At 59.9% G+C, this 25339-nt stretch overlaps 1 protein-coding gene across 3 annotated transcripts in view; it reads right to left on the minus strand.

Annotated features, from left to right (window-relative positions):
• SRCIN1 (SRC kinase signaling inhibitor 1) overlaps positions 1-25339 on the minus strand; it is a 66576-nt gene that overhangs the window by 26304 nt on the left and 14933 nt on the right. The window contains exons 3-9 of one of the 3 annotated variants that reach the window (XM_045044410.1): positions 16530-16831; positions 13403-13501; positions 6744-6767; positions 2914-3109; positions 2047-2245; positions 1546-1639; positions 162-1036 (exon numbers count right to left, since the gene is read on the minus strand). In XM_045044410.1, coding sequence (XP_044900345.1) covers positions 162-1036; positions 1546-1639; positions 2047-2245; positions 2914-3109; positions 6744-6767; positions 13403-13501; positions 16530-16831 — 1789 coding nt within the window. The remainder of the gene's footprint in view (positions 1-161; positions 1037-1545; positions 1640-2046; positions 2246-2913; positions 3110-6743; positions 6768-13402; positions 13502-16529; positions 16832-25339) is intronic. The other 2 variants (XM_023244791.2, XM_045044409.1) reach the window with 2 other exon arrangements.

Here is a 25339-nt window from a genome sequence, read left to right on the forward strand (position 1 = left end):
TCTTCCCTGTCATATCCAAATTATTCCAGTGAACTCTCAAGGCTACTCTGGGTCTACAAAGGACTCTGGGGTCTCACAGTCCAGGACGCAACCCTGCCACAGACCGAATGTGTTCCCTCTCCCCACCCCCACAGCCCTGAGGCCTCGCGAGCGTCCCGCACCTGGTCTCCGTGTCCTTGGCTGGCACCGGCGGCCCAAATCCAACCAGCGGGCGCTCCCCAGGCCCGGGGAAGAGCTCGGGAGGCGGGGCTCCGGCCGTTGAGGAGCCCCCCGCGCTGCGGGTCTTGCCTCCGGGGCTCTCCGCGAAGACCGACGAAGAACCTGAGTCTTTGCGGAAAGACTGGCGCACCGGCGAGCCGCGGCTGGGCGGCCCCGAGTAGGGACTGTGAGGCGGCTGGGGGCCTCCGGGGGGCGCCGCCACGTCGGCCAGCTTCTGAGGCGATGAGGGCGGTAGGCGGAAGCCATAGCCGTCGCCGTAGAGCGGGCCACCGCCCGCCGCCTTGTACAGCGAGTCCTCCAGGTCGGACTGCAGCGCGGCGGCCGAATAGGTGCTGAGCGAGCGCACGGAGCCGCGCTTGTAGAGGCCGCTGGCGCCCGGGTAGGCGAACGGGTCGCCGGCTGCCGCGGCCAGGCTCAGGCGGCCCTCGTGGAGCAGCCCGTAGGGGTCGGCGTAGAGCCCCTCACCCTTCACCAGCACCATGCCGCCCGCCTTGCCCGCCAGGTCCTCGTCTGGCTTCACGTCGCGCCGCTCCAGGATGGCGCTGGGGCTGGGACTGACGCCCTGGGCGGCGGGGGCGCCCCCGAGCCGTTCGGCCGCGTGATGCACCGGGCTGCCAGCGTAGGAGGGCGGGCGCCCCCCGGCGTAGGAGAGGCGCGAGCGCGACGGCGAGCCCGACTGCAGCCCCGAGGGCAGCCCGGACGGCAGCCCGGACGGCAGCCCCGGGGGCGGAGAGCTGGACGCCAGGTGCGGCGCCGGCGACAGGTTGTTGAGACGCCGTGTGGGCGACGACTCCCTCGAGGCATACACCATCTCCCTCTGTGCAGAAGACAGTCCCAGAACCTCACAGGGTTGGTCACAAAGGGGAATCCCTTGCCCCTTGCTTAAGGAGACAACATCTCCCCCCTGACGCTTAGGAAGTCCCTTCTGTTCTCCGCCTTCCCTCCCTCCTGCTGCATTTGGGCCCCTTTCCCATCGGGGGTCCCCGCATGGAGGAAGTGGCGGATGGAGAGGCACTAGAGGGGCAACCCCCAGCCCACTCTGTGGTGAGGGTTGGGGAAGCAAGAAGGGAAGCAGTGGTCCCTGATAGAGGACCCCTAGACTATCTAGAGGCCTGCTGGGGAAATCCTGGATGCAGAGGAGGGGATCATGGCAGATGAGGGGAGGGACCCCTCCATGACCTCACAGTTAGTGGAAGCTACTCTGCTTCAGCCTCTCTTCCCTTCCCCAAAAGCTGGCCTTGATCCCTGGTGACAAATAACTAGATTCTGTGCACCTGGACCCCATCTGCCCAGCCTCCCCAGTCTCCTGGGGATCCCCAGCCATACCCGGAGGTCCCCGTTGGTAAGGTGTGAGCCAGGAAAAGCTGCGTATAATGGCTCCTTCCTATAGATCTTGATAATACTTCGGTCCTGGATGTCCCTGGGGGAGAAGGGGAAGGCGCAATGGGTCACCATCCCTCAGCCCTGCCATAAGGAGGGGTAGCTACTCCAGGAAGAGGGAAGAGGGGTAGCAAGAGGGGCCCCTGGCCTCTTCCTAACTTCTTGCTCAGTGCCTCAGACTGCCTGCCACCAACACACACAACAGCCTCCACCCCGCCCACCTCCTCAGCCTCACGCGCCATTGTCAGGTTAGCTCAAGCCAAAAGGAGCTAAGCAGGGGTGGATGATTTTGAGGGGAGAGGGTAAGATGATCTAGGAAGGAGAGAGAGGAAGGGCTGAGGTTGGGTCAAGAGGAAGCTGGGGAGGGAAAGGCCTGGGGAATCGAGCCCCCCCCCCTTCAGAGGAGCAGCCTGGGGAAGCCCACCCAGCCCCCGGGGCCAGGCCCACCGGACGTCCTCCAGCTCGTAGAAGACGTTGCGAGCTTCGTCTTTGATGAGGATGGCGGTGTTGGGCGACTTAAGCATGCCCATGGTGAGCTTCTGCGGGAACATGTGCGCGATGAGCGCGTGCAGCGTGTCCAGGCTGCTGACCTCGTGCGTGATGTGCACGCGCCGAGTCTCCTCCCCGAACTGCAGAAACAGCACCCCTGCGAAGGAGACGCCGCCCTCTCTGTCAGAGCTGCTGCCACCACCACCACCACCACGGCCACCGCCGCCGCCACCACCGCCACCACCACGGCCACCACGCCTGCTGGGAGACTGAGGGGGACCTTCGGGAGCCGTGCTGGTCCTGCAGAGGCAGGGTCTGAGGCCAGACGCGCCCCCGGAGTGCAGGTGCACCCAGGCACCCCTCATGCTGCCGTCCTCTCAAGGCACCTCCTCGACCCCAGGCAGGTAGGAGCCTGGATGAGGAAATGAAATTGGGGGCAGGAGCAGGTGCACCAGAAACTGAAAGGGAGCTGTCGCTGGGGGGAAGAGAGGTGAGCAAGAGGGGAATGAAGGAAGAGGGGGCCGGTGAATGGGGATGAAGGAGAGAGAAGACAGGGAGAGCAAGGGATAGAGCAAGGGATAGGGCAGGTGGTGCCAAGGGAGGGGAGGGGTGGGAGAGAGGAGGGCTAGGAAGAGAAGCTGAGGAGGGAGAGGCCCCAAGGAGAGGAGACTGCTGGGGGGGCAGGGAGGTGCGAATGTGGCGAAGGGAGCCAGGGGCTTGGTTGAGGAGAGATGGAATGGTGAAGGGGGTGAGGAGGGTTTCAGAGTGAGCAGAGCAGAGGGAGGAGCCAGTGGCCAGGAGGAGGGTGGACTGGGCGAGTAGTACCTGGTGAGCGCAGCTTGGTCTGGCTGGCAGAGCGGGAGAGGGGCAGGCTCTGTCGGAAGCGGTTCATCCTACTGAAGCCCAGGGGCAGCTCCGCCTCGGACATGGTCTCCAGCGACTCAGCCGAGGCGTATGACAGCTTGGCTGCCTGGTCTGCCAGCCCGGGCTGGGCTCCCTGAGTGTGGCGTGAGCTGCGGGTCTGCAGGGGCAGGGCAGGATGACAGGAATCAAACATGAGCCCCTTTTGCTCTGCCCATTGCCTCTATCCGGGCCCAGGGAGCCCCTGCCAGCCAGCTACACACACACACACACACACACACACACACACACACACACACACCAGTCTCCTGGATTCCAGACTCGCTGTGTGGCTACAGGAGAGTTCCCCAACCACTTAGGGCCTTGGCCTCCCTAGGACACCCAGCAGGTAAGGAGTGGGCAAAGGACTCAGGCACCCTGGGAAGCCAGACAAGAAACCATCTGAGCGGGAGCCAGGGCACGCCTGCTATTTTAAGCTTCCAAAGAACAACAACACAAATTTGTCACTGAGGTGAGCAGCAGAATCATTGAGCAAATTGGGGCATTAGTTCCAGACATTAATTAAGCGGCGGGTTTGTGAGCGGCGAATTTATCCTTCTTGGAGTTCAGAGAGTCGGCTGGGGGCAGGAAGCAGGGTCCAGGGAGGAAGCAAAAAGAATGAGGGGTCCCAGGATCCCAACTCTGGGAGGTATGGGCCCTCAAAGAGGGGCACAATGTCCTTGACTGAGGCTGACTGGGAGAACCATCCCAAAGCTAGCTCGACTCTGGTTTCGAACAGACTCTGCTTACTATATGCAATGCACATGCTAAGCCTAGTGTGGTCCCCATGAGCACATGGCATGTGTGCCCGGCCTCAGCCCCTCCCTGCAAGAGGCACATGCTGCCACACAGCCAACTGGCCTGGCTTGCCTTCTAGAAAGGCCTCCCTCAATACCCCACATGGCAGCCCCTTGTCCTGAAGCTACAGCTGAGGGTGCTATCCGGCTGGGGCTAGGGAAGGGTGTTACCCAGTGACTGTCCCCTGTCCCGGGGACAGCTTGATCACTCTCCCCTTCAGGGAGGGGTCACCGTGATTTCCGTTACACTTTAAGAGCCTACATTTGGCCGAAGGCTGGGCTGTCACTCAGGGCCACAGCTCCTGCCATTCTGCCCCAGCCTCTTCCCTTAAACCTGGGTGCTGTCAGAAACTCTATTATTTAAGGGAGAAGATAGTAAGTCAGATCTATGTTATGTATATTCCATGTTACATACACTAAATACACATATGTATCATATTTATATATATTATCAAGGAAAAATTCATGTTGTCCAATTGTACTTTTCTATAAGTTGTCCATTTTTAACAATAACAAATCACGGAAAGCCATTAACATTGGTTAAGTTGGGGTTGAGACAAAGCTTTCTCTTTTATACATTTGTCTGCTGGGTGAATTTTGCACGATCAGAATATATCACTTTTGTAATTAAAAAAAGTAAAAGTATCTCTAGAAAGGAATCATTTATTCTCCTCAGCTCCCTCCTTCCCCCATCCTGATTAGCCCCTAATTAATCTCCATCTTCATATTAACTCAATTTAATATTCCAATTGGATTAGCACTCTGAAAAAGAGAGAGCATCTTCCTCTGATGGGCCATGTGCCCAGCTGTGCCCGAGGTGGCCTGGAGGCCTTGGGGAGGTTGAAGGTCAGATTTGGAGCCCTCAGGGGGCATCCAGTCTGAAGCCCAGTGCCTTGGCCAGTGAGTGGGTATGGGTCTGTGGAGGAGGGAGGCAGCGTGGGAACTAAGCCCACATGGGGGGCGCATATACCCAGACTTTGTCCCCTGTGACTCAGCACTAGGCTGATCACCAGTGCCAGCCTGTGCCCCTTTCTCTCACCTTCAGCCCCGAAGCAGTGTGGGGAGCCAGGTCTGTCTGGCGGCCATGAGGTTGCCAGGCAACTGGAAGGCCAGTGGCTGCCAGGATGAAATGGGGGAGGGCCTACAGAATTCAGGCAGAATGAGGCAGCCAGCAGGGATGAAGAGTAAAGGGTAGCCACAGTGCCTGGGGACACAGGTGAGGTGCCAGCAAGAAGATGGAACAGGGGCCAGAGTGAAGTGGGGGTGCTTAGGGGCGGCTGACTGCAGAGAAGGCAGCTGCCTGTCGAGGCAACCCTTGGGAGAAGAGACAGCCACATTCCCTTGCCCTGCTAGCGTCCGTCTCCATCTTGGCCCCAGGTACACCCTTCCGTTCTCGCAGCCCTTGCGGAAAACCCTCTTGAGAAGAGAGAAAGCCCGTTAGCACTTCTCTCTAGTCCTGGGCTGAGTCAAGAGGGCAGAAAAAAGGTGAGACATCCAGGACTTCCTATCTACGAGGGAGATGGCACAAGAATAACACGGTAACTCAAGCAGCGCTGTCCAAAGATAGGAAGGGGCTGCCGTGGGAGGCGGTGTGCGCCTGTCACTGGAGGTATTCCAGCAAGGAGCCGATGACTCCTGGTCAGGGATCCGGCAGAGGGAACCCTGAGTGGGGACGGTCAGACTAGGATCCGAGGTCTCCAAAGGCTGTCCACAGACTGGGGCAGGGTCACTTGGGAGCTTTTAAAGGCATTCTTTCCAGGACCCCACATTCACTGAACCCAGATCTCTGGAGTTCCGGATTTTTGACAAGTTCCCAAGGTGATTCTGATTTGGGAGGCCAGTCAGCTTCTGTGATTCTAAGAGCTACCATGGAAGGCTCGCCAGGAGCCAGGCACCGTGATTAGGACGTGCAGTATCTCATCTCTTCTAGCTTTACAACAATGCTATGATGCCGATGTTGTTGTTCCGTTTTACAGAGGAGAAACTGAGGCCCAGGGGATTATGTAAGTTGCCGCCGGTCACTCAGCTAGTTTAGTAACAGACTGGAATACACCACCAGGCTCTTGGGCCCATGCATTAAGCCATTACATTCTACCGCTTCCTCCAAAAAAGTCGTGTGCCTCACATGTGTCTGTGACTCCATGATTTCTCCGATTCAAGGACTTCTCTCTGGGAGCGTGCATGCAAACAAGATGCTCAGGACGAGATGGCTGTCCCTGTCATGAGTCCCTGCCATGGTGCCTGGGACTTGGAGACTCTGGGACCCAAGTGGCAGCCTAACTCGGTTGGGTTCTGGGCCTGGCTGCCAGGAGAGGTAGAGGAGGCACCTGAGAGCGCTCCCCCAGGGCTCAGCAGGATGCCCCCGGGAGGGGGCAGAGAGCTCTCCAGCTGTGGATAATCCAAACTGTCCAGGGGAGGCAGGAAGGCACTTGTCTCTGAGCTTAGCCCTCCACTTGGGCAACAGGCTTGGGGTGCAGAGCTGTGACTCTCTTGCCTGGCACTGACCACCTCCCCAAAGTGCCAAGTAGGAAAGGGATGAGGGGCTCATCATAGACCCAAGGCCTCCCTGGAAGCTGAAAGCCGAGTCCAGAGAAGCGGGCTCTTAAGATCACGGGATCCAGGTCCCTGCCTCGGAGCCAGCAGTGTCTCCAGGCGGGGGTTAATGTCAGGCAGCCTCTCTCATTCCAAAATGCCCCTCCCAGCCTGGGAAAGCCTAAGCACCCCCAGCCTAGATCCCCAGCAGGGGTGGCCCAAACTCCCACTCTGGATCCATGAGCCCCTGGCAGGCGAACCCAGACTCTCTCAAAGCAGCAGCCACAGCCTGCAGCCCCAAAGCCCACCGCCCACACCAGAAGGTCCCGTGCAGACGCACACCCCTGTGCAAAGCATGTGCAGGGAGGGCCAGGGGCAGGAGAGCACATGCAGTTGTCATGGAAGCAGAGAAGCACACGCACTGACCTTGAAACTCCAGTAGTTTGGCTGCTGATGGAAATAAGAGAAGAGATGGTTATGCGAGGGTGGGGAGGGGAGAGTAGGGGTGGAGGTGGGATAGAGACCCTTTGAGCTTAGCACTCAGCTCTGGGACGAGGGCCCTCTGCCCTCCCAGGAACAGGAAGGAAGCAGTGCCTGGTACATCCCATTCCCTACTGAGACCCAGGCCAGCCCTGAGCAGGCTCCAGGCTGCCTGGTGGGGACAAGGGAGAACCATTCCAGATGTTCACAAGCTACGCCTTCTAGTCACGGTAACTCGGAGAGTTACAGGTAGAAAAGGCACCGATGACCATGATATAGAGAACCCATGAGACACTAGCAGAGATGAATCAGAGCTGCGGGGTCAAAGAAGTGGCATCTGTTGTGACTGGCCAGGGGAAACTTCCTGGAAGAGGCGACATTTGAGTTGGGTCTGGAAAAATGAACAGCTGGAGATTGGGAGGAAAGGCATGCTGAGCGGAGGGGACAGTACAGGCAAGTGCCCAGGGGCAGGCAAGCAGAGAGCGTGTTGAGGGTATAGTCACTAGTCCAGTCTGGCTGGGGGTGTAAGGCCTGGGAAAGTAGGAGATTGGGCTGCAAAGGGGCTGGGGCCAGCTGGGTGGGTTTCAATTTAGACTTCACTAGGCGAACAGGCAGAAAGTATCTGAGTGAAGCACCGTGGGGTCAGAACTGGAGTCCGGGGCGGGGCGGGGCTGGGGGGGGGGCGGTTGATACGGTACAGGGTAGAAGGGGTGGCCGGGGGCCAAGGCCAGGGCAGGGAGGCCTGTGTACCGCGATGGACTGGATTTACAGAGCAAAGTGGACAGGTGTCCACCACGGGGAGCCATGGGCAGCAAGGGGGGCCGTAGAGACTGGGAGTGTGGACAACATCCTCTGGCCGGATAGATGAGAGAGGAAGGCTCCTTGCACCCCTAGAGTAGGGGAACTCAGGTTCTTCCTCATTCACAACAACCTAGGGTCACCCTGTCTTCCCCAGAGACCAGAAGGCCCTTCCAGATGGCTAAGGACAAGGAAGGAGGCCAGAGGCTGGGCTGGTTCTTGGCAAAGCCGAGGGCACCCTGCTGACTGGTGCCAGCCTCAGCAGGAAGACAGAGGCAGCAGATGGCCCGGCACTGGGGTGCCTGGCACAAGCAGGCAAGATTCCCCGGCCTCAGAGCCACTGACAGAGAAGAGGGACACTGAGGGTCCCTGATAGGGGCAGGACATCACAGAGGGGTATCCTGGGCCACCTGAATGCTTTCATGGCCGAGAGGAGTAGGTCGGAGGCTGAGTCGAGGGGCACTGCTGGGATGGAGTTAGACCTTTAGAGTGGGGGTGAGGCCAGGCTTGGGCTGGGATGAAGGGGTTCACTCACCAGGGCCATCCCTGTCCGAGCTACGATTGCCACCTCTCCCCCCCCAGTACTGGCTCCAAGAGACACAAAAGATAGTCACACGCCAGGCAAGGGAAGGGGACAGCAAAGTCTGTGCCCCAGCCAATGCCTAGAACAATCTATGGACACATGCCACCCCCGTGGGTGCCAGGGGCTGCCCACAGGTGCCGAGGGGAGGGGAGGGGAGGCAAGAGGCTGGAGTAATGGGCCCTAGCCACAGCTGCCTGTGGCCTTGGGAAGGGGAGGGGCAGCAGAGGGAGTGGACACACGGGGGGCAGGCAGAGGCAGGCAGAGGGCACGGGAAGGTTTCTGATGGGAGTCATGTCTGCAGCCCTGGCGGTGATGGACGGCTCTGCAGAGAAGGCCGCCGTCCCTCCTCTACCACCATCATTACACAGCATACGTGCAGGCCACCCGTGGTGCCCCGAAACACGCAGGCCCCGCGCCGAGCTGAGCACAGACTCTCAGGCGCTCTCAGATAAGGACATGGCCACAGATACACCCAGAGTAACGAAAACACGCTCACAAAAGGACACAAGCACTTGGAATGAAGCCCTCCACGGTCAGAAACAACCCCAGAAGCTCAGAGACATTCATACAGAGAGCAGTCCCACTCGTGCACAAGTATGTACCCCTCTCAGGCCCCTCACCTGCATCACACACGCTCCAGCTCCCCGCACAGAAATACAGAGGCGCCGGCACCATTCACACCCCCTGTCAACATCCCCCAGAGTCACAGAGACACCCAAAGATACCATTCACAAGTGTGTGCACGCTCACACACACACACACACACACACACACACACACCCCTCAACTGCAGAAACACACAAAACAGCACCCACACAATGCGCACATACAAAGAGAAAGTCTCATCCCTCCTTCCCCCCACTCGCCAGGTCACGGAGCCACTGCCGCCTGCCTATGACATCCCAGACATCGTGCATTAGGTAGATTAACTCCTGATTCAAAACAGGCAGAGGATCCCCCACCCCCACCCAGCCCCCAGTGTCAACACATCAGACTCAGTATGTGCAGATGGCTGGGGCCGCCTTGTGCCTCTGGGACCTGGCTACAGCCACACTAGGTGTGCCCAGACTCCCAAGGCTGGGCACATCCGTGGGGCAGTCAGACCCAGAAGGGAGGGGTCACTACCTGGGGACAGGGAAGAGGACTGGGGAGCATCAGTGCCACAGGAAAGGCCAGGCAAGCCCCACTAGAGGGTAACAATGGAAGAGTTGCTGCGTTTTGTGCTTGGCAAACTTGGAGTGAGGCTGAGACTTTGGGCTCTGGCCTGTAGGGCACGCTGAGGAGATTGTGCCCCCGCGGCCTCTCTGGAAAGTGGGAAGAAAGATCCTCTTCTATGTTGGCCCCACCAGGAATAAGACACATAGTCTCCTGGCAACTCAGTGTCCTTGGGGGGAAGGGGAGGACAAAAGTGGGGAGAAGTCCCTAGGAATGCCATCCATCCTCTGTCTCTCTTTCCAGGGTGTTAAACCCACAGGACAGCCTTGGGTGACCGAGAGCAGAGAGCTCCCCACCCCCATTTGCTAAGGTGGGGTTCTCCCCATCCAACCTCCTCACCCTTTCCCTGGCTGTCTGTTCCTCCTGCTTGCCTAACACAATGCCTTGTATGTCAGTAGGCCCTCAACAAATATTTGACCACGAACGAATGCGAAGAAACCAGGACCAGCCCATAGGAGGGGAGGGGATGTCTCTGAATACTCTTGTCTGGCACCACTCCCACCATCTCCTGGCACCCAGCACTGCTCAGCCTTCTGAGCCTTTCCCCTGGGAATTTCCCAACACCAGAAACCGCCTGGAAGGAGGGCAAAGGGCAGGAAGGGCCCAAGAGAGGTCTGGCCCTTCACCCCCAGCAAACACCTCCAGTTTCAGGAAGGAGCTCTCTCCATCCCCCATATTCAGAGATGGGGGGGAGGGGGTCTCCCCTTCCCAGAGGATGGTGAGAAGGTGGAAAAAAGGAAGGTCTGAGTGGGAGAGCCCTTGCCAAGGGTACTCACTTGTCGGAAAGAATCTTACGAGAGCAGGGGACAAAATGAAAGGTGTCCTAAAGGATCCGATTTGGAAGCCAAGCATTCACTGTCTAGGGAAAAGGCTTTCAGAACGACGGGAGGGGGAAGCTTCCCGGTGACCCTGGAAAGCAAGGCTGGTGAGTCCTCAAACTCCCAGGTGAGAAAAGGAAACAGCTTCTTCCCTCTGGGGTGGGGGTGGGGGGCTGAGGAGTTAACCCCCTCCCTTCCCCACCTTAAGAGCCCTTAGTGGGGTTCTTCCCTCCCGCTGCAGCTGATCCCTTTCTCCGGGGCCAAGCCCTGGGAGGGGCGGGGCCGTGCCCCCTGGGAGCCTGAGCCCAGCCAGCTGAGGTCTCTCCGCTCCTCGCTCCGCTCCTCGGGCAGCCGCCGTCCCCTGTAGGCTAGGTGAGCTGCGTGACCCCTCCTTGACCTCAAGCCCCGACGACGCATCCTCCAGGAAAGGGAGGACTAGCAAACGGGTCTCACCTCCCGCTCCTTAATCCCCTGGCTCCGCGTGCACCCGCGCACACACCCACCTCTCAACTCCTGTGAACACTAGTCCACGTAAACACCAGCACCCCCAGGGCTACCTAACGTGCCCCCGTGTGGCCAGCCTCCCACCACGACGCACATTCACGACCCTCCCCCCAGGTATGCCCATCGACACCCTCACCTCCTACCCCCCCAATGCAGAGCGTGGGGGTTGGGGGGGGGCGCTGCGGGACCAGCGCCGCGCCGGGGGCAAGGGCGCACCCCAGGAAGGTCATGACTTTCCGAGGTTGGGGGAGGGGGCGCCAGCCGCATTTCGGGGTGGGGGTCCGGCCCACGCGGAAGGCTGCGAACGCGGTGGGGGAGGGGAGGGGGCGTTTCTCGGGGATCGGGAACCGCCACGGCCTGCGCGCCTCCCACCCCCCGACCGCCCCTCAGAACCGCGGAGCTGGCTCCCGTCTCCGTGCCCCGCCGCCCGCGGAACCTCAGGCTGCGGCCCCGGCCCCCGCAGCCGCTCCTCCTTACCTGCGGCCACAGGTGTATGCGCGGGGCCCCCAGCCCCAGGTCCCGCGTCCGGCGGGGGAGGGAGGGCGGCCCCCTACTCCCACCCGCCCGGGCTCTCCCCTCCCCCGGCCACCGCCTCCGCAGCCGCCGCCGCCGCCGCCGGTGCCCTTTGCTGCAATGCGAGAGCCGCCGCCGCGGAGCCGGCCCGGGCCCCGGTCGCCCCGGTAACCGCGACTCCACCTGGCGCGGCGCGGCGCGCCGCCGAGCACATCCTCTCTCCGGCCCCCTCCCCCGGCGCGGCCCCGCCGGCGCAGCCCCGCCGAGGATCGGCGGAGGCTGGTGGCTGCGTCGCCGCGGTCACCCGATACGCCGGCCCGCCGCCCGGGACTCGGGTTGCAGAAGGAGGGAGGGAGGTTAGGCAGCCTAGTGGAAGCGGGGGAGGGGCTGCGGCTTGGAGTCTAGCTTCTGGTCCTCTCCCAGTGTCCTCTTTAGGCTCCCACTCCCACAGGTCTGGCCTAGGGTTGGGGGGAAGAGTGTCCTGCCTCCCGACCTGTCACCCTCGAGATCATGGCCTCTCCCCATCAGGGTCTCAGCTGTGCACCGCTGCCCTCCTCAGCTCTCCGATGACTCCATTCCCAGCGAAGTCTGGGAGGCCTAGGACGCCTAAGCTTCCTTGATGGCCTCTGATCTTGCTCTGCTGTGTAACTCCGGCCTTTGCTGACACTCTCTGATCCTCCACTTCATTTACATAAAGGAGAGCCTCAGACTCAGCCATGGGGAAGTGTGATAAGCACTGAGTAGCAAGTGATGACAAGAGCCTATGAACAGCCGCTTGCCTCTGTAATTACAAAGCCCTGGGGTCAGGGTCTTTTCAAACTCTGATGGAATTTCCTCCATCAGAGCAAATTCCAGATGTGGACAGGCCTAAAGCCCCATGCATGACCAGGGACAACTGAGCTCACCCAGCTCAGCCTCACTCCTCTCCGGCACCCCAACCATATCTAGTTCCAAGACATGTCATCTGGGGAGGCCTCTGTATGCCCCAGGCACATCGTGTCTATCCTCTGCCCCGTCACCATCCCTGTCCCAGCCCCGTCTTAGCCTCCATGTGCACCTGGCCACTCAGGACAAGTCTATCCCATTTGCCATCCAGCCTTGGGGGCAGACACATTTGTTGCCCGAAGTTCACTCAAGATGGGGCCGAGAGCCAAGAAGGGAAGCGGGCCGAGTGCCCTGTGGGTGACGCCGAGCGTGCCAATCTGTCACTAGACTTGAGTTACACTCCGCTAAAACGTCCGTGCTCTGGAGCCTTGCCCTTTCTTAGGCTGTCACATCTTTCCTTCTAATTCTCCTTGAAAAAGTCAAGCCTTGCTGCCGGTCCCCAGGGGGAGCAGGACGTGTGAGGAAGTGAAGCCGGTACCCATGCTCCCCCTCGGATTCCTTGTTTCTGCATCTTTTCTGCCTCCTACAGCTGAACAGCCTCAAGCCGAGGCCCTCTCAGGGTGGCCCCTTCCCTGCTGCAACTCTGACTCCCTGACCCCTCCTCCCTGTTTGGGCCCCGGATGCCTACTTTTCTTCCCTGGCAGAGCCCAAGCCTGAGCTGGGAGCCCAGGCCCTGCCTCAGTGTGCTCCTGTCTAAGCTGAGATCCATCTTCCCATCTGGGAAACTGAGGCTTGATGAGGAATCAGGGAGCAAATTCAGAACAAATAGCTAGATGCCAAAGTCCTCTTAAAAATTGGAAACTAAGCCTTGAGCGTACGGAGAAGGGTGGTAGAGAGACGTGGTGAAGAACTTCCTGATGGTAAGGCATCAGGGGAAGGTTGGTTCTGCTCAGAGATGGAAAGGTAGGGTGGGGATATGGGAGTGAGATGGTCTGCTGTGGGCATGGGAACGGAGTACGGGGCCCAGGAGTCTCCTGAAAACCGATGGATGAGGGTAGGGGAGGTACTCCTGTTTAAAGGAGAAAAGAATCCAAAAATTGTTCTCAAAACCTGAATATTCCTCCTCAAAAAACTCCTTCCCCAAAGCCAAACTTTTGGGGAGGCAGCGGTCGGAATCAGATAATCAGGGGAGAGTACAGGGCATGAGTCTCCGGAAACTGGAGGCTCCTACATAAAAGAAAGGGATGCAAAATTAAAGTCCTAGATATCCCCCCTCCAAAAAAAAAAAGTCTTCCCCAAGCCAAACTCCTCCAGGGGTTTGGGGAGTGTGAGGGAAGTGGGTGACTCACCTGGGCCGGCTGGCCAGCCCCGGAGGGGGCGGAGTCGCCATGGAGGTGGGAGCAGAGGGAGCTGAGGAGGCACACGGGGTCCACGGTCCAGCCGCCAACCTGTGTGTGCGAAGGGGGGGATACCCCATTAGGGGGAGCGGGCAGGAGCCGCTGGGGGACTGTGACGGGGCGGGGAGGGACATTCCTGGGGCAAGGTTTGGCACGGAACTCACACCCCAGAGGGAACTTGCAACACTGGCTGGTCCCTTCCCAAGGCTGGATCTCTAACTAGAACCCCTGGTCTGTTTCTGGATGTTTCTCTCGTGTCCGACTGGGGGCTGCCTCGGCCCAGGAGGGGGTCTCCTCCATCAGATACTCCTGAGGTCCCTTTCTTCAATTTTTGACTGCCTCCCTGGACACTCTACCAAGGAGCTGTTCCTCACCTGTCCTCTCCTCCAGCCCCTCGTTTCCCTCACAGAGACGGGGAACCAGTCCGCAGGGGTCCTCACTCCCACATGCCTCTGCACCGACAGCACCTCTTTCTTCCCTGCTGTCTCCCAACCCCAGGCCACACCACACCTAAGACTTGAAACCCATTAACCCAGGACCTTTCCCCCAAGGCCTTCTTCCCCCTCGCCATCCCCAAAGTCATTCGCCTTCATTCATTCCACCGACATTCACCCAGCCGGCACTACGCTTAGGCACCGAGCCCTCCGTGGCAAGGGAGACGTCTGAGATCCTACCCACTCACTCTACTCGAGGGAATGAATGAGTGAATGAACAAAGGAATGAATTTGTGAGCAAGTTGCTGTGCTTTGGCTCATTTACTGAGTATTTGCTGAGCGCCCATCTGTGCCACGGAACGTGCCGGACACGTCCGAGGCCCTCAAACGTGCCCATGTCTTCCCTCGCAGGCCTGCTGCCCCTTGAGGCCATCACCCCTGCCGACTTCATCTTTTTATGGCCGAACCTCCCAGACTGCTCTGCGCCACAGCTCTGCCACCACCTCCAAGCTCCTCAACCCCTGAAACTGGCCATGACCTCACCACACCACGAGAAACGAGGGGGACCCTCTGGACCCACAGGTCCCAGCCGGTGCCAATGGCTGTTTCTCTCTCTCCCTCCTGACTTCGGAAGCGCTGGTGGTCCTCCTGCTGGGCCTTTCTCCTCCTCCTCCACACTGTCATGGCCCTCTCCCCTCTCAGACTCCATTCTGCCCTGGTGGCCGTGCTTATGCCCCAGGTCCCACTGCCACTCTGCCCAGATCATGCTCACCTGGCCTCCTGAAGCTGTTGTTGGTTCAGTCTTGGGCCGTACCTATGGCGCCCCTAATGGACATCCCTGGGAATGCCCTCCCCGCTCTGCAAACTCACCTCCCCTATTCCTGTCTCCCATCCCCCCAACATTTCCCTCCCACCCACTTATTCCTCCCCAAGGCACCGATAGCTCCCTGCTACCCAGGTTTTCTGTCTTTGGCTCCTCGGTCCAGGCAGCAAGCAAGCTTTGCTCAGCCTTCTCTCCAACCCCCCATCTCTTCACCCTCCCTAACACCTCTTCCTCCTCTCTTTCTTCCCCTATCCACCATCCGAAAACAACCAAGCCCTCCTAGCCACCACCATCTGGCCCCACTTTTCCAGTCTGCCCCCACACCTCCCACTGCCTCCCTTCTGCACCAGCCAGGTGGGCTTCTGTACCGGTCCCCAAACCAACTCAGGACCATGCTCACCTCCCAATCTTCCCGGCTCCTCAAACGACGTTCTCTTCCTCGATGCCCATTCAGACCCTTTTCATCCTTCTAAACCTAGTTTAGGTCCCTCCTCCTCCGGGATTCCTTTCCTGACCAGGCCTGCCCACCTGGTCTCCTCTCCTCTAAACCCTCTCCCAACTGACTGTGCCCCCCATACTTCCGTGTAAGCATTCTTCTACCCCCTCCAGATCACAAATGCCCCTGCCCCTCCTCCCAAGCCAGAGCACACAGAAGGAACCCACTGAGAGGGGCTTCCTGAGGGTGAGGGCCACATCTCCAAATGCAACTCCCCCCTATTCCAATCAGATCTCTGCTCCCAGAAGGACTCTGAAGCTGGGAAAAGGCAAAAGCAAGACAGAACTGGGGGTGACATCAGGGGCCACATGTGCCAATGTGTCCTTGTTCCCTGCTGTGACAACAGGAATGGGGACACTCTTCCCCTCTCCCAGCCACACCCAGCAGTACCTGGAAAGGAGGACAGAGCAAGACAGGTGTGGGATCAGGGACCGACACCACCAGCCTTTCTGAAATAGTGTGGGTGAAATGTACTCCTCTCCCCCACTTCCCTTCTCCCAGGGGACAATGCCTGGGTCTCAGCAGCCATCAAGGCATCTCGCCAATGTGGGATTGTAGGCAGAAGGCTACCCCCAGGAAAGAACTTTCCTACAGACAAGAAGGTCACAGTTGAATGGAGAGGTGCATCCAGGAACTCAAGGATCTGGGAGAGGTTTACAGGTGAAGCATCCCACCCCATACAGAAGGAGACAGGCCCTGGTCTGGAAGCAGGGACCCTGATGCCTCTGTAAGCCTTACTGATGGCAGGAGAGAAACCAAGGCACAGAGAGAGGCAGCCTCTGGCTAGAAGTCACACAGCGAGTCTCGGGGGGGGGGGGGGGGGAAGGAACAGGGAGGGAGGAGGATAAAAGGCCCCAAGAGTTCTGGGCTCTGTTCTTGCAGGGGCTGGGGGCACATCAGACCCAGCCTACCGAGGTTCCCAAAGGGGGCCATGTCACAGAGGTGCCAACCCCAAGAGCCTCAACTCCAGGCTGGACGGACCTTCAGGCTCAGAACAGTCAGCCCCCAAGACTGTCCCCTCTTCCTCCCCACCACAACTTTGGCCTCCAAGACAGCCTTCCTGTCCTTCTGCCCAATCCAACAGCATCTCTGCCTCTCTGTTCCATCGAGGGCTCCCAACTCCGGGAGGAAAGGGCAGAGGTCTGGAGGCTGAGCCCTCACCCCCTACCTCCCCAGGCTCCAGAAAAGGCCAACCAGGCCAACTCCCTGCCACCCCCTTCTCGCTCCCTCTTCAGATGCCTCTCGGAATAGGGATGAGCCTGGGGGACAGGGAAGCACGGCGTCAGACCCCCCCCCCTCCCCAGCCCACAGCCAGCCCCCACTCACCTGCTCTCGCATCCTGTCCTGCTGACCGCGCAGGGCCAAGGCGTGCTGGGGGTACTTGTTCTTGAGGTGGTCCATGAACGCATCGCGCTTGCGGTCGGCATCGGCCTTCTGGAGCCCACTGAGCGCCTCCAGGCTCTGGGCGGCGATCACCGTGTGCCTCCGTTCCGACGTGTGCACCAGCCCCACGTTGGAGAAGCGCCGGCCCCCGCCGCCCGCGCCGCCCCCGCCCCCCAGGGTCCGGTACTCCCGCGGGTACTCGGCATCGTCCGCAGATAGCATGGGGGGGCTGCTCCGCTCCGGATCTGCGAGAGGGGAGAGGGGGCGCAGCGGGGTCACGGGGCGTCCAGCACGGGGCTGCCCGGCCCTCCCCTGGGGCACTGCGGGGAGGGGCAGGCCTAAGGCGGGGCAACAGGCACCGGGCTGCCCACCCCCCACTAGGACGCCTAAGAGGCAGCAGGGGGGGGAGGGCTCCACGGAAGTTGGGGCGCAAAGGCGGGGTCCGGCTTCGTGCTTTTCTTCGGGTGGGTTTGGAAGGGTGATGGCTACAAGTGACGGGTCATTTGAGGCCAGGGAGGGGCTGGGAGCCTGGGTCGTGAATCCCTCTCTAGCCACATACCCCCTTCTTCCTAATGCTAGTGTGAACAGGTTGAGGGAAGGGAAGTTTCCTTTTAGATACTTCCTGAAAGATGTGGAAAGGAGCCTGTACTGTCTTCCTTTCATGAGCGTCCTCTAAGGAGTGGGGCGGGGGGCGGGGACCCCCCCCCCTTTTCCCCTCCCTCCCCCCCCCTTTTCCCCTCCCTCCCCAGAGACAGACAGATGGACAGACAGGGGAGGCTGGGCACAGAGAAAACAGTGAGGGAGAGAGAGAGATGGACTTGGGACAAACTCAAAGGAAAAAGAAAGCAGACAGGACAGCTCAAGCCCTCACCCGGGGACCCTCCCCGCTCCCCACCACCCCTTTCTTCAGTCTCCCCTCCCAACACACACACACACACACACACACACACACACACACACACACAGTTGGAGACCTTTAAGAGACGCACAGGGGACGAAGGACAGTACAGAAGCAGAAAAAAAGGAAGGCCGGGGGTTGAGGTCCCCACGCGGAATTCTGAATCTTTTCCCCACACGCCCACCAGCCCCGAAGTCCTGGCCTCGCCGGGCCCAGCCCTGCTGTCTCGCGTCCTCCAGCCTCCAAGCTGGGACAGTGGCTCCAGAGTGTCACCCATGCCAGCTGTGGTGTCACCCACAACAGGTGCCAGGTGTCCCTCGCAGGGAGACAAACACAGTCTCCCTGGCATACCCCCAGCCCCACAATCCGCCAGCCTCAAAGCCGCAGTCCCCAAGCGTAGCCTAGGTCTGGGGGCGTGGGACCCTGCAGCAGACTATGCGCCCACACAGGGGCTGACTCACCGGGCCAACTGGGGCAAAGAAGAGGAGGCTGGGGATGCTGGGACCCAGCCAGGTTCCATCCAGCTGGAGTGCCCGGTCAGCCCCCTCCCTCCACACATCTACTGGGCATTAGGCCCGCCACCAGGCCTCCGTCACCTCCTGTGCACCACAGGAGGACAGAAGAAATTCAGCCACATTTCAGGAAAAGCTATCCCTCACCTAACACACACCCCCCCACACCCACACTCCTCCCTAGGCTATGGCTGAGGCATGTAGATCTGGGGAACAGAGGACCCAGCACCTCCCACCAAAACTAAGGGAAGAATGGCTTCCACAGACACAGAGTTCCACGGCTTCCAAAGGCCTGACCCACCCACCGCCATCATTATGGCCTGCGAGCCTCTCAGCACCCCTTGTGGGGGGGGGGGGGGCTATCACTGTGGCCACACTTCAGAGATGGGGCTGCCGAGGTCAGAGGAGTCCAAAGAGGGCTCAAAGCCCCCGTGAGTGGTGCAGGCCAGATTTGACCCCAACATCTCTTGGGTTTGCCTCATCCCCTCCTATCACACTTTTCTCAACAACTGTCTCTTAATAAGAACAATGACAACAGCACGGGGCCCTCCTCTCTGTTTACCTGCTGTCTCCTCAGCCTGGCACTGGGTCTGGGGTCCCTCCTCCCTCCCCCACCCCCCGGGCGTCTGTCCCTCTCACTGCAGTCACCTCCCTCTGGCATGAGGTCCAGAGACACGAGAGCTGACCTTGGGAGGAACACGGTTTCACAGTTTAACACTCAGACCTTTATTTTCATAAGGATTAGGAAAACTCCAAATAGAAGGTCCAGCCACTGATTTCATGGATATGATTCCTTGGGAAGGTAAGGAGATAATGTTTCCTTTTAAGTAAATGTATTTAGGTTCAAAGGGAGTTAATGAACGACATATTGAGTTCACAGCGTGCAGAGGGTCCCTGATCTGAAGGAAATTCCCAAAGATGGCCCCTGATTGAGTGAGGCTGGGAACTTTGGGGCCATTTTCATGAAGGCCCAGTCCCTGCCCTTGAGGGGCTGGTGGCAATCCAGGGTACCAGTGAGTGTGGCTGAAAAGGAATGACCTGAATAATCACCCAGGAGAAGGAGAGGCCAGGATGGAGGTGCTCCAGCCATGACCCTTAGCTTCTCTCTCTCTTCCACTTACCCCCACCACCAGCGGGGATGTGCACTGGGTACCTGCATGGCCGTAGCCCTCTCTCTGCCCACCGGCCTTGCTGCTGGAGCCCCAGCTCTAGAGTCCGGCACAGCCCTGCCTGAGCCAGAGGGACCTCTCTCCTTGTGCCAGCCAGGCTCGCCGTGCCCTCCAAGGGCTCTGGACACACACGGGTGCGGGGCACGGGCCTCCAGTTCTCCTCTCCCCGCTCCTGCCCTTCCGCCCTCTGGGACCCAGAAGAGCTCCTAACCCCCATCCCCACCCCCCCCCATGCCAGCTCCTAGGGAGACATCCTAGCATGTTTGGGTGGAAGCCAACAGAGACCAGCAGGGACTATGGGGAGGTCCAGGGGTCACCCAGGCTCTGCCAGGTCGGCTAGAGGGGCACGGCGGGGCTGGCAAGGAGGGGTCCGGGCTGCTACAGCGGGCAGCGGAGGGGGAGCAGACGCAGACAGTGGACATGTGCTTGCAGCCCTATTTATGACTGCAGTCCTATAAATCTCACCGCGGGCAGTGCACTGGGGAGGGGGTTGCCGAGCAGCCCTGATGGAGAGTGTAAAGCCAGGTCTGTCCCTGCCTCCTTGAGGTCAGGGTTCACCCGTCCGCTGCCCGGGCATTGGTGGAGGGAGGAGTCAGGGCAGAGGCAGGAGCAGGATTCTGGGGGCTGGCAGAGGGGGGCGGAACAGGAGAGACAATCTGCTATCTCTGAGGGGTAGTGGGGAGGAGGGGCTTTGATTTGAGATCCTTGGCTTTACTTAACAAAGACAGAAACTAGCTTGGGGAAAGGAGTGAGGCTCAATGCATATTCCCTCCTTCCTGCAGGGCCCCAGGGGGCCGGGAGGACTGACTTGGGCTTCTCAGTTGCAGGGCCATCCTGTTGCCCTTAGGAGAAGGTGGCCCGTGGGGCTCAGAGGACTCAGGCCTGAACTTCTCCCTTGGAGTCAGGCCAGGCACTTGAGGTCAGGGCACTGGAAGGAAAAGAACCCCAGGTCAGAGTCACACACCGTGGGTTATGAGTCAGCTCCTTCCCTGAGGAGCCCCGGTCAGCCTTTCTGGTTACTCATTCAGTCCACCAGACTCTTCCCTCTCGGAGCCTGAGGGCACTGATCTGTAAAACGGGATGTTAACCTCTAAACCCTGCCCCTGTCTTGCCCGCCCTGAGCGAGAAGCTGGCAAGACAATGGAAGCGAAACTGTGTCGTTCTGAATTAAAGGTGTTCCTGGCACATTGGCTGCTGGCCCCTAGCAGGACAGCCTTGCCGTTCCCCCTGCGCCTGCTCCAGCCACCAGCGAGTCCCCAGAGTGGCCGTGACCCTCCCCAGACTGAGCAGCCCAGCGAAAAGCCCTGGAGATCGATTCCAATCTAGCAAGCAGCAGGCTCTGGGCACCCTGTCCCTGAGCAGATCGATGCTTCCTGTTTGGTGGCAGGGGGCAGGGGGCAGTGAGGGATCCATATGGGTAGGGGTCTTGAGGGAGTGGCAGAGGGGACAGATGGGACAGAGAGGCCTTGAGGGCGTATGCAGGGCTGGGTCCCACCGGGGCAGGGGTGTGGGAGTTGCAGGGGAAGGGCAGGAAGGCTGTGGAGGAGGAGCAGAGCTGGGGTACACTGGGGAAGGGATGTTGGGACTGAAGGCCCCTGAGGGATGGGGGGTTGGGTGAAATCCAGATCAGAAGGAGGGGAAGGAAAAGTAGGGAAAGGGCGTTCTGTCACCCTCAGCTCAGCCTTCCCGTCTGGGCAATGGGGAAGGGACACACGCCTGAGGCTGGGGTGGCGGGGAGGAGGTGGGCGCCCCCAGTGGCCGGCTGAGGATAAAGGCACAGACGCTTGGGAAGACGGCGACATTGTTATTTGCTCCACCAGTTCCAAATTCCACCTTTATTTATGAGCCTGATTTATTTTTATCCTCCTCTGCATTCTTTTCCATGAGATCACTGTAACTCCTGATGAGAATTAAGAGCCCCAAGTTTTAGTGACACCGTCTCATAAGCCATCAAGCCCATCCCCACCTGGTGTCTCTACCCCAGATGTCACCATCTACTCTGTCCTCTGGCTGCCACTGGGCAACAGTCACACATGACATCATCTTCAGAGGAAGAGAAGAGGAGAAGAGGAGGGGGGAGGGAGAGGGAAGGACAGCAGAGAAGGGGAGGCAGTTGAGAGTAAAATGAAGCTACAAGCTCCGGAAAAGAGGGGTCTCTCTCTGGGGCCCCTGCAGTGAGGACCCCAAGCTCAAGACCCAGAGTTCAGGTCCCTGTCACCCTCTCCCTGGAGATCAGGAGGCTAGGTGAGGCCCCTCCCTTGGGGACCTGAGAGGCCTCCCAGGTGTGCCCTATCCATTGCCTGGGCAGAGGTGGGGGCTGGGCACCAGCTCAGGGAGCTCACAGGTCCCGGGGTTGGGGGGGGCGGGGCTAGATCCTGGTGAGGCCCGCAGGCAGGGCAAGAGAAGGGGTGCATGGAGATTGCTGGAAGAATGGAAGGCCTGGCTTAGACCCTAAAGTGCTACACACACACACACACACACACACACACACACTCTTGAACACCTGCAGCTCTGCAACTCGAGGTTCCCCCTGTCCCACCGTCTGCAGCCAAAGCAAGAGGAGCCCAAGTCACCCAGGAGGAGCCCCGAGGCGACTGCCACTACCAATTGTGCCTGACAACTCCATCCTGCTGGGTGCCTGCTGCAGTCAGGAAGCACACTGTGCTGGAAGGTCAGAGGCCAGAGGACAAAGGTCAAATTTGGCAGAGGGTCCAGGAACCTGGATCAGGTCAGGTGATCATCCCCTGTCCCGCCCCACACCCTCCGCTGGGCTCTCTGTCGCTGGGTGGCCCTGGCTCTGTGCTCCTTGTGTGCCCGTGCCCCTCAGTCCCCGCTGTCTGTCTGTGGGTCCTTGGAGCAGAAGCCCATCTGTGTCTGTTTTCTAAAACCATCTTTTCCGCCCCATACCACAGCAACCAAAGTCATTTTCCGGGCAATTGCCTTTCTGTAAACATTCCTGTGTAATATCCCCCCAAATTGCTAATGCCCAGCGCCCTGTTGAGTCTCCCTGTCACTCCAACAGAGGCTCAGAGGTGGGGGCGGGTGGTGGGAGGAAGGGCGGTTGGAGGGGAGGAGGCTGGCCAGGCTGAGGATTAGGGACGGGGCTTCCTGTCACAGAGCAGGGGGCCAGAACCCCCCACCCTGGCACCCCCTTGTTTCCCCATCCCCCACCGCCCCAGCACCACCCTCCTGAGCGGCAGGCCACCTCAGGACAGCCTGTCTGGTCTGACAGGGAAGACAGAGAGGAAGTGGGAGGGGAACCCATGAAAGGGAGGCCTGGGAGGGAAGGGAGCCATCTTGAAAGCATGGGGGTGATGGTTAGACAATAAAGGTGACTTCCTGGTGACTAGGAGCAGGGACACTAGGGAGACAGGGGCAAGGCCAGGCAGGCTGTCTTCACGGGGTCCCCAGAGAAGGGCAGCTCTCCTCGCCCCAAGGTGTCAGGGGGAGGACAGAGAAAGGGGAGGAGGCCAGGTGGAGCCCATCCCCCCCAGGTGGTCCTAGATGGACCACTACTTGAACACTGCGGCAGTGGGGAGAAGGTGGGCAAGGCAAGAAGGTGTCAGAGGCTGGGGGAGGGGGGTCCTGGGGCTTGAGCGATTTCACAACAGTCACCATGTGGACTCCCGTCAGCCCGGGAAGGAGGAGGAAGAGGGGGAATAGGACTGTGGCCCATGCCGGTGCTCGTGGAGCCCTTCCACCCCCCACCGCATGCCCAGGGAGCTCTGCTACCCCAGCCCCTAGGGAATCCGGGCAGGGAGACTCAGGAGGAGTGTGGGGCAGGGAGCGCCAGAGCCCCAGAGGGAGCCAGGAGGCAGGGGAGGGTGCAGGGCCCTGCCAGTCACAGCTTCATGCAGGCAGAAAAACACAAACCAATTTACGCAGATTTAAAACCCACCGAAGGCCACTTAGTTGGTAAACGAGTTGGAATCTAATTAAGGGACCTCCTCAGGGCTGGGGGAAGGAGAGCTCACCTGCCTAGGAGGAGCTGTTGGGGGCGGGGAGGGGCGCTGGGTCCCAGCTGCTCCCAGTAGAGCTTGGATTTGAAAGAGAAAGGGCAGTTGGGCTCCCTGGAGGGAGGGAGGGCAACTCCCCACGTCCACAGGCCACAGGCACTGAACCACCCCCCCAGCCCTGGCCAGGTGAGGTCTCCCTCCCCACAGCAGGCTGGGAGTGACCACTCTCTGCTCTTCCGCCAGCCAAATGCCCTTCACAGGAAGGAAACCGAGGCCCAGAGAGTGGCCCTGATCCAGCCACACAGGAGCTGGAGACAGAGCTAGAAGTGGAACCCAGGCATCCTGGCCTCCAGGGACAAGGATTTTTCCATTCCACTATGCCGCTTCCCAGAAAACAATTGCCAAGGGAGCCCCCCTCCAGGCCCCAGGCCCCAGGAGGACACCGTCTAACCATCTCCTTAGGAGGAATCAGCAGCAAGATGGAAAACATACCACAGCAACCTGGGTCTCAAAGGGAGAAGAGCTGTGGGTCATGGCCCAGGCACACCCCCAGGTGCCCAGCCCAGCCCAGTGGGATGCTGACCGCACAGAAATCAGGGTCCCGACATGGCACCCTGACCACACGCCTCAAACAAGACTCCCCCTCCTTGGCCAACAAGCCAGCCGCCCTCCCTCTTTCCTGCACTGCCCCCAGAAGCAGGCAAGGCTAGGACATGACCCAAAATTGCTGAAGTTGGGGGTGAGGAAGCTCTGTGTAAATCTAGCTCTGCCACTGGCTAGTTGTGTGACCTTGAGTAGGTTAGCAGTCTCCCTGAGCCTCAGTCCTCTCATTTTTTTTTTTTTAAAGCTACTAACACCCAGTAGACAGGCATGCAGGTTATGCACTGCACAAAGGACGCGTGTGGGGGACAGTTCCTTCCTGATCTGCCCCATTGCCTGATTTCCTTTCACTCGATTGTCAGTTTCATCAGGCCCCGCACTGTAGGGTTTTGCTTTTTAGCTACTAATGAAGATCTGGCTAATTGACTTCCCGGGAAGGGAGGGGGCGGAGAAGCAAAGGGGAGCATGTCACCGTTGGTCTGAAGCTGTTGCTGGAAGAGCTGGGAACAGCCCTGGCGTGTGCCCACATGGCGCCGCGTTAACAAGCTAACTCCTGCATGGCATCTCCACCATCACGCGCCCGGGGAAGGTGTCCTGTCAGCTCTACATCTCCTTGGAGAGGCAGCAGAGAGGAACACGGGCTGAGAGGAAGGGAAGGAGCGAGCACAAGAGGGAGGGAAGGGAGGGAGGCAGGCGCCTGTCCCCCCTCCCCGCCCCGGCTCTGCCTCCACTCCGAAGAGGCTGCCAGAGCTCCTGCTCTCCCAAGGGACACTCGAGCCTCGGGGTGCTGTGGCCAGGGCGGCAAGCGTGGACAAAGGGACCACGCCCCTAAAGCTGCCTGAGACCAAGAGCATGCCCAGAAGGAGATCTCCTGTTCCCCGGGGGAGAGACAGACCCCAGTGTGTGGGAAGTGAGGGACAGAAGCCCCATCCCTCACTCCCCTCTTCCCACGGGGAAGTGCTCAGCGCTCCCCAGTGCTCAGCACTCCCCAGTGCTCAGCGAGGGCCTCGTGAATGCTGGGCAGGAGCCCCAGGCTTGCTAGATCCCTCCGTGTCCTCCTCACAGACACCATCCTTCTTGGGGTCAGCCCCTGTCTAGGAGGCCTTTGCGCTGCCAGCACCCAGACAGCTCCCTCGGCCACCGCCGGAACAGCCAGGGGCCTGGTGCCTCCAGCTCGCTCAGCTTCTGTCATCATACCTGTGCACCGTGGTGCCCGCCCACTGCCCAGTACGTGCTCACCAACCCATACCCAGTCACAAACTGCCTTGCCCGCACCCCCCACAGGCATCTACACACAGAGGGCTCGCTCCACCCAGGCCCAGCCAGGCCTGGAGCCACCACCCAGACGCCACCCCGGATCCCCATTCCGCCCTCTCAGGTGCCACGGGGACAGGACAGCACACTGTGCCCGTGCATACACGTCGTGTACATTTAAGACCCCCTCCGCGGGGCACCCGGGTGGCTCAGTCGGTTGAGCGACCGACTGTGGCTCAGGTCATGACTTCCCGGGTTCGTGAGTTCGAGCCCCGCGTCGGGCTCCCTGCTGTCAGCCTGCCAGCGCAGAGCCTGCATCAGATCCTCAGTCTCCCTCTCCCTGCCTCTCTCCCGCTTGCGCTCT

This window comes from Felis catus, chromosome E1, assembly GCF_018350175.1.
Source record: "Felis catus isolate Fca126 chromosome E1, F.catus_Fca126_mat1.0, whole genome shotgun sequence".
Taxonomy (NCBI): domain Eukaryota; kingdom Metazoa; phylum Chordata; class Mammalia; order Carnivora; family Felidae; genus Felis; species Felis catus.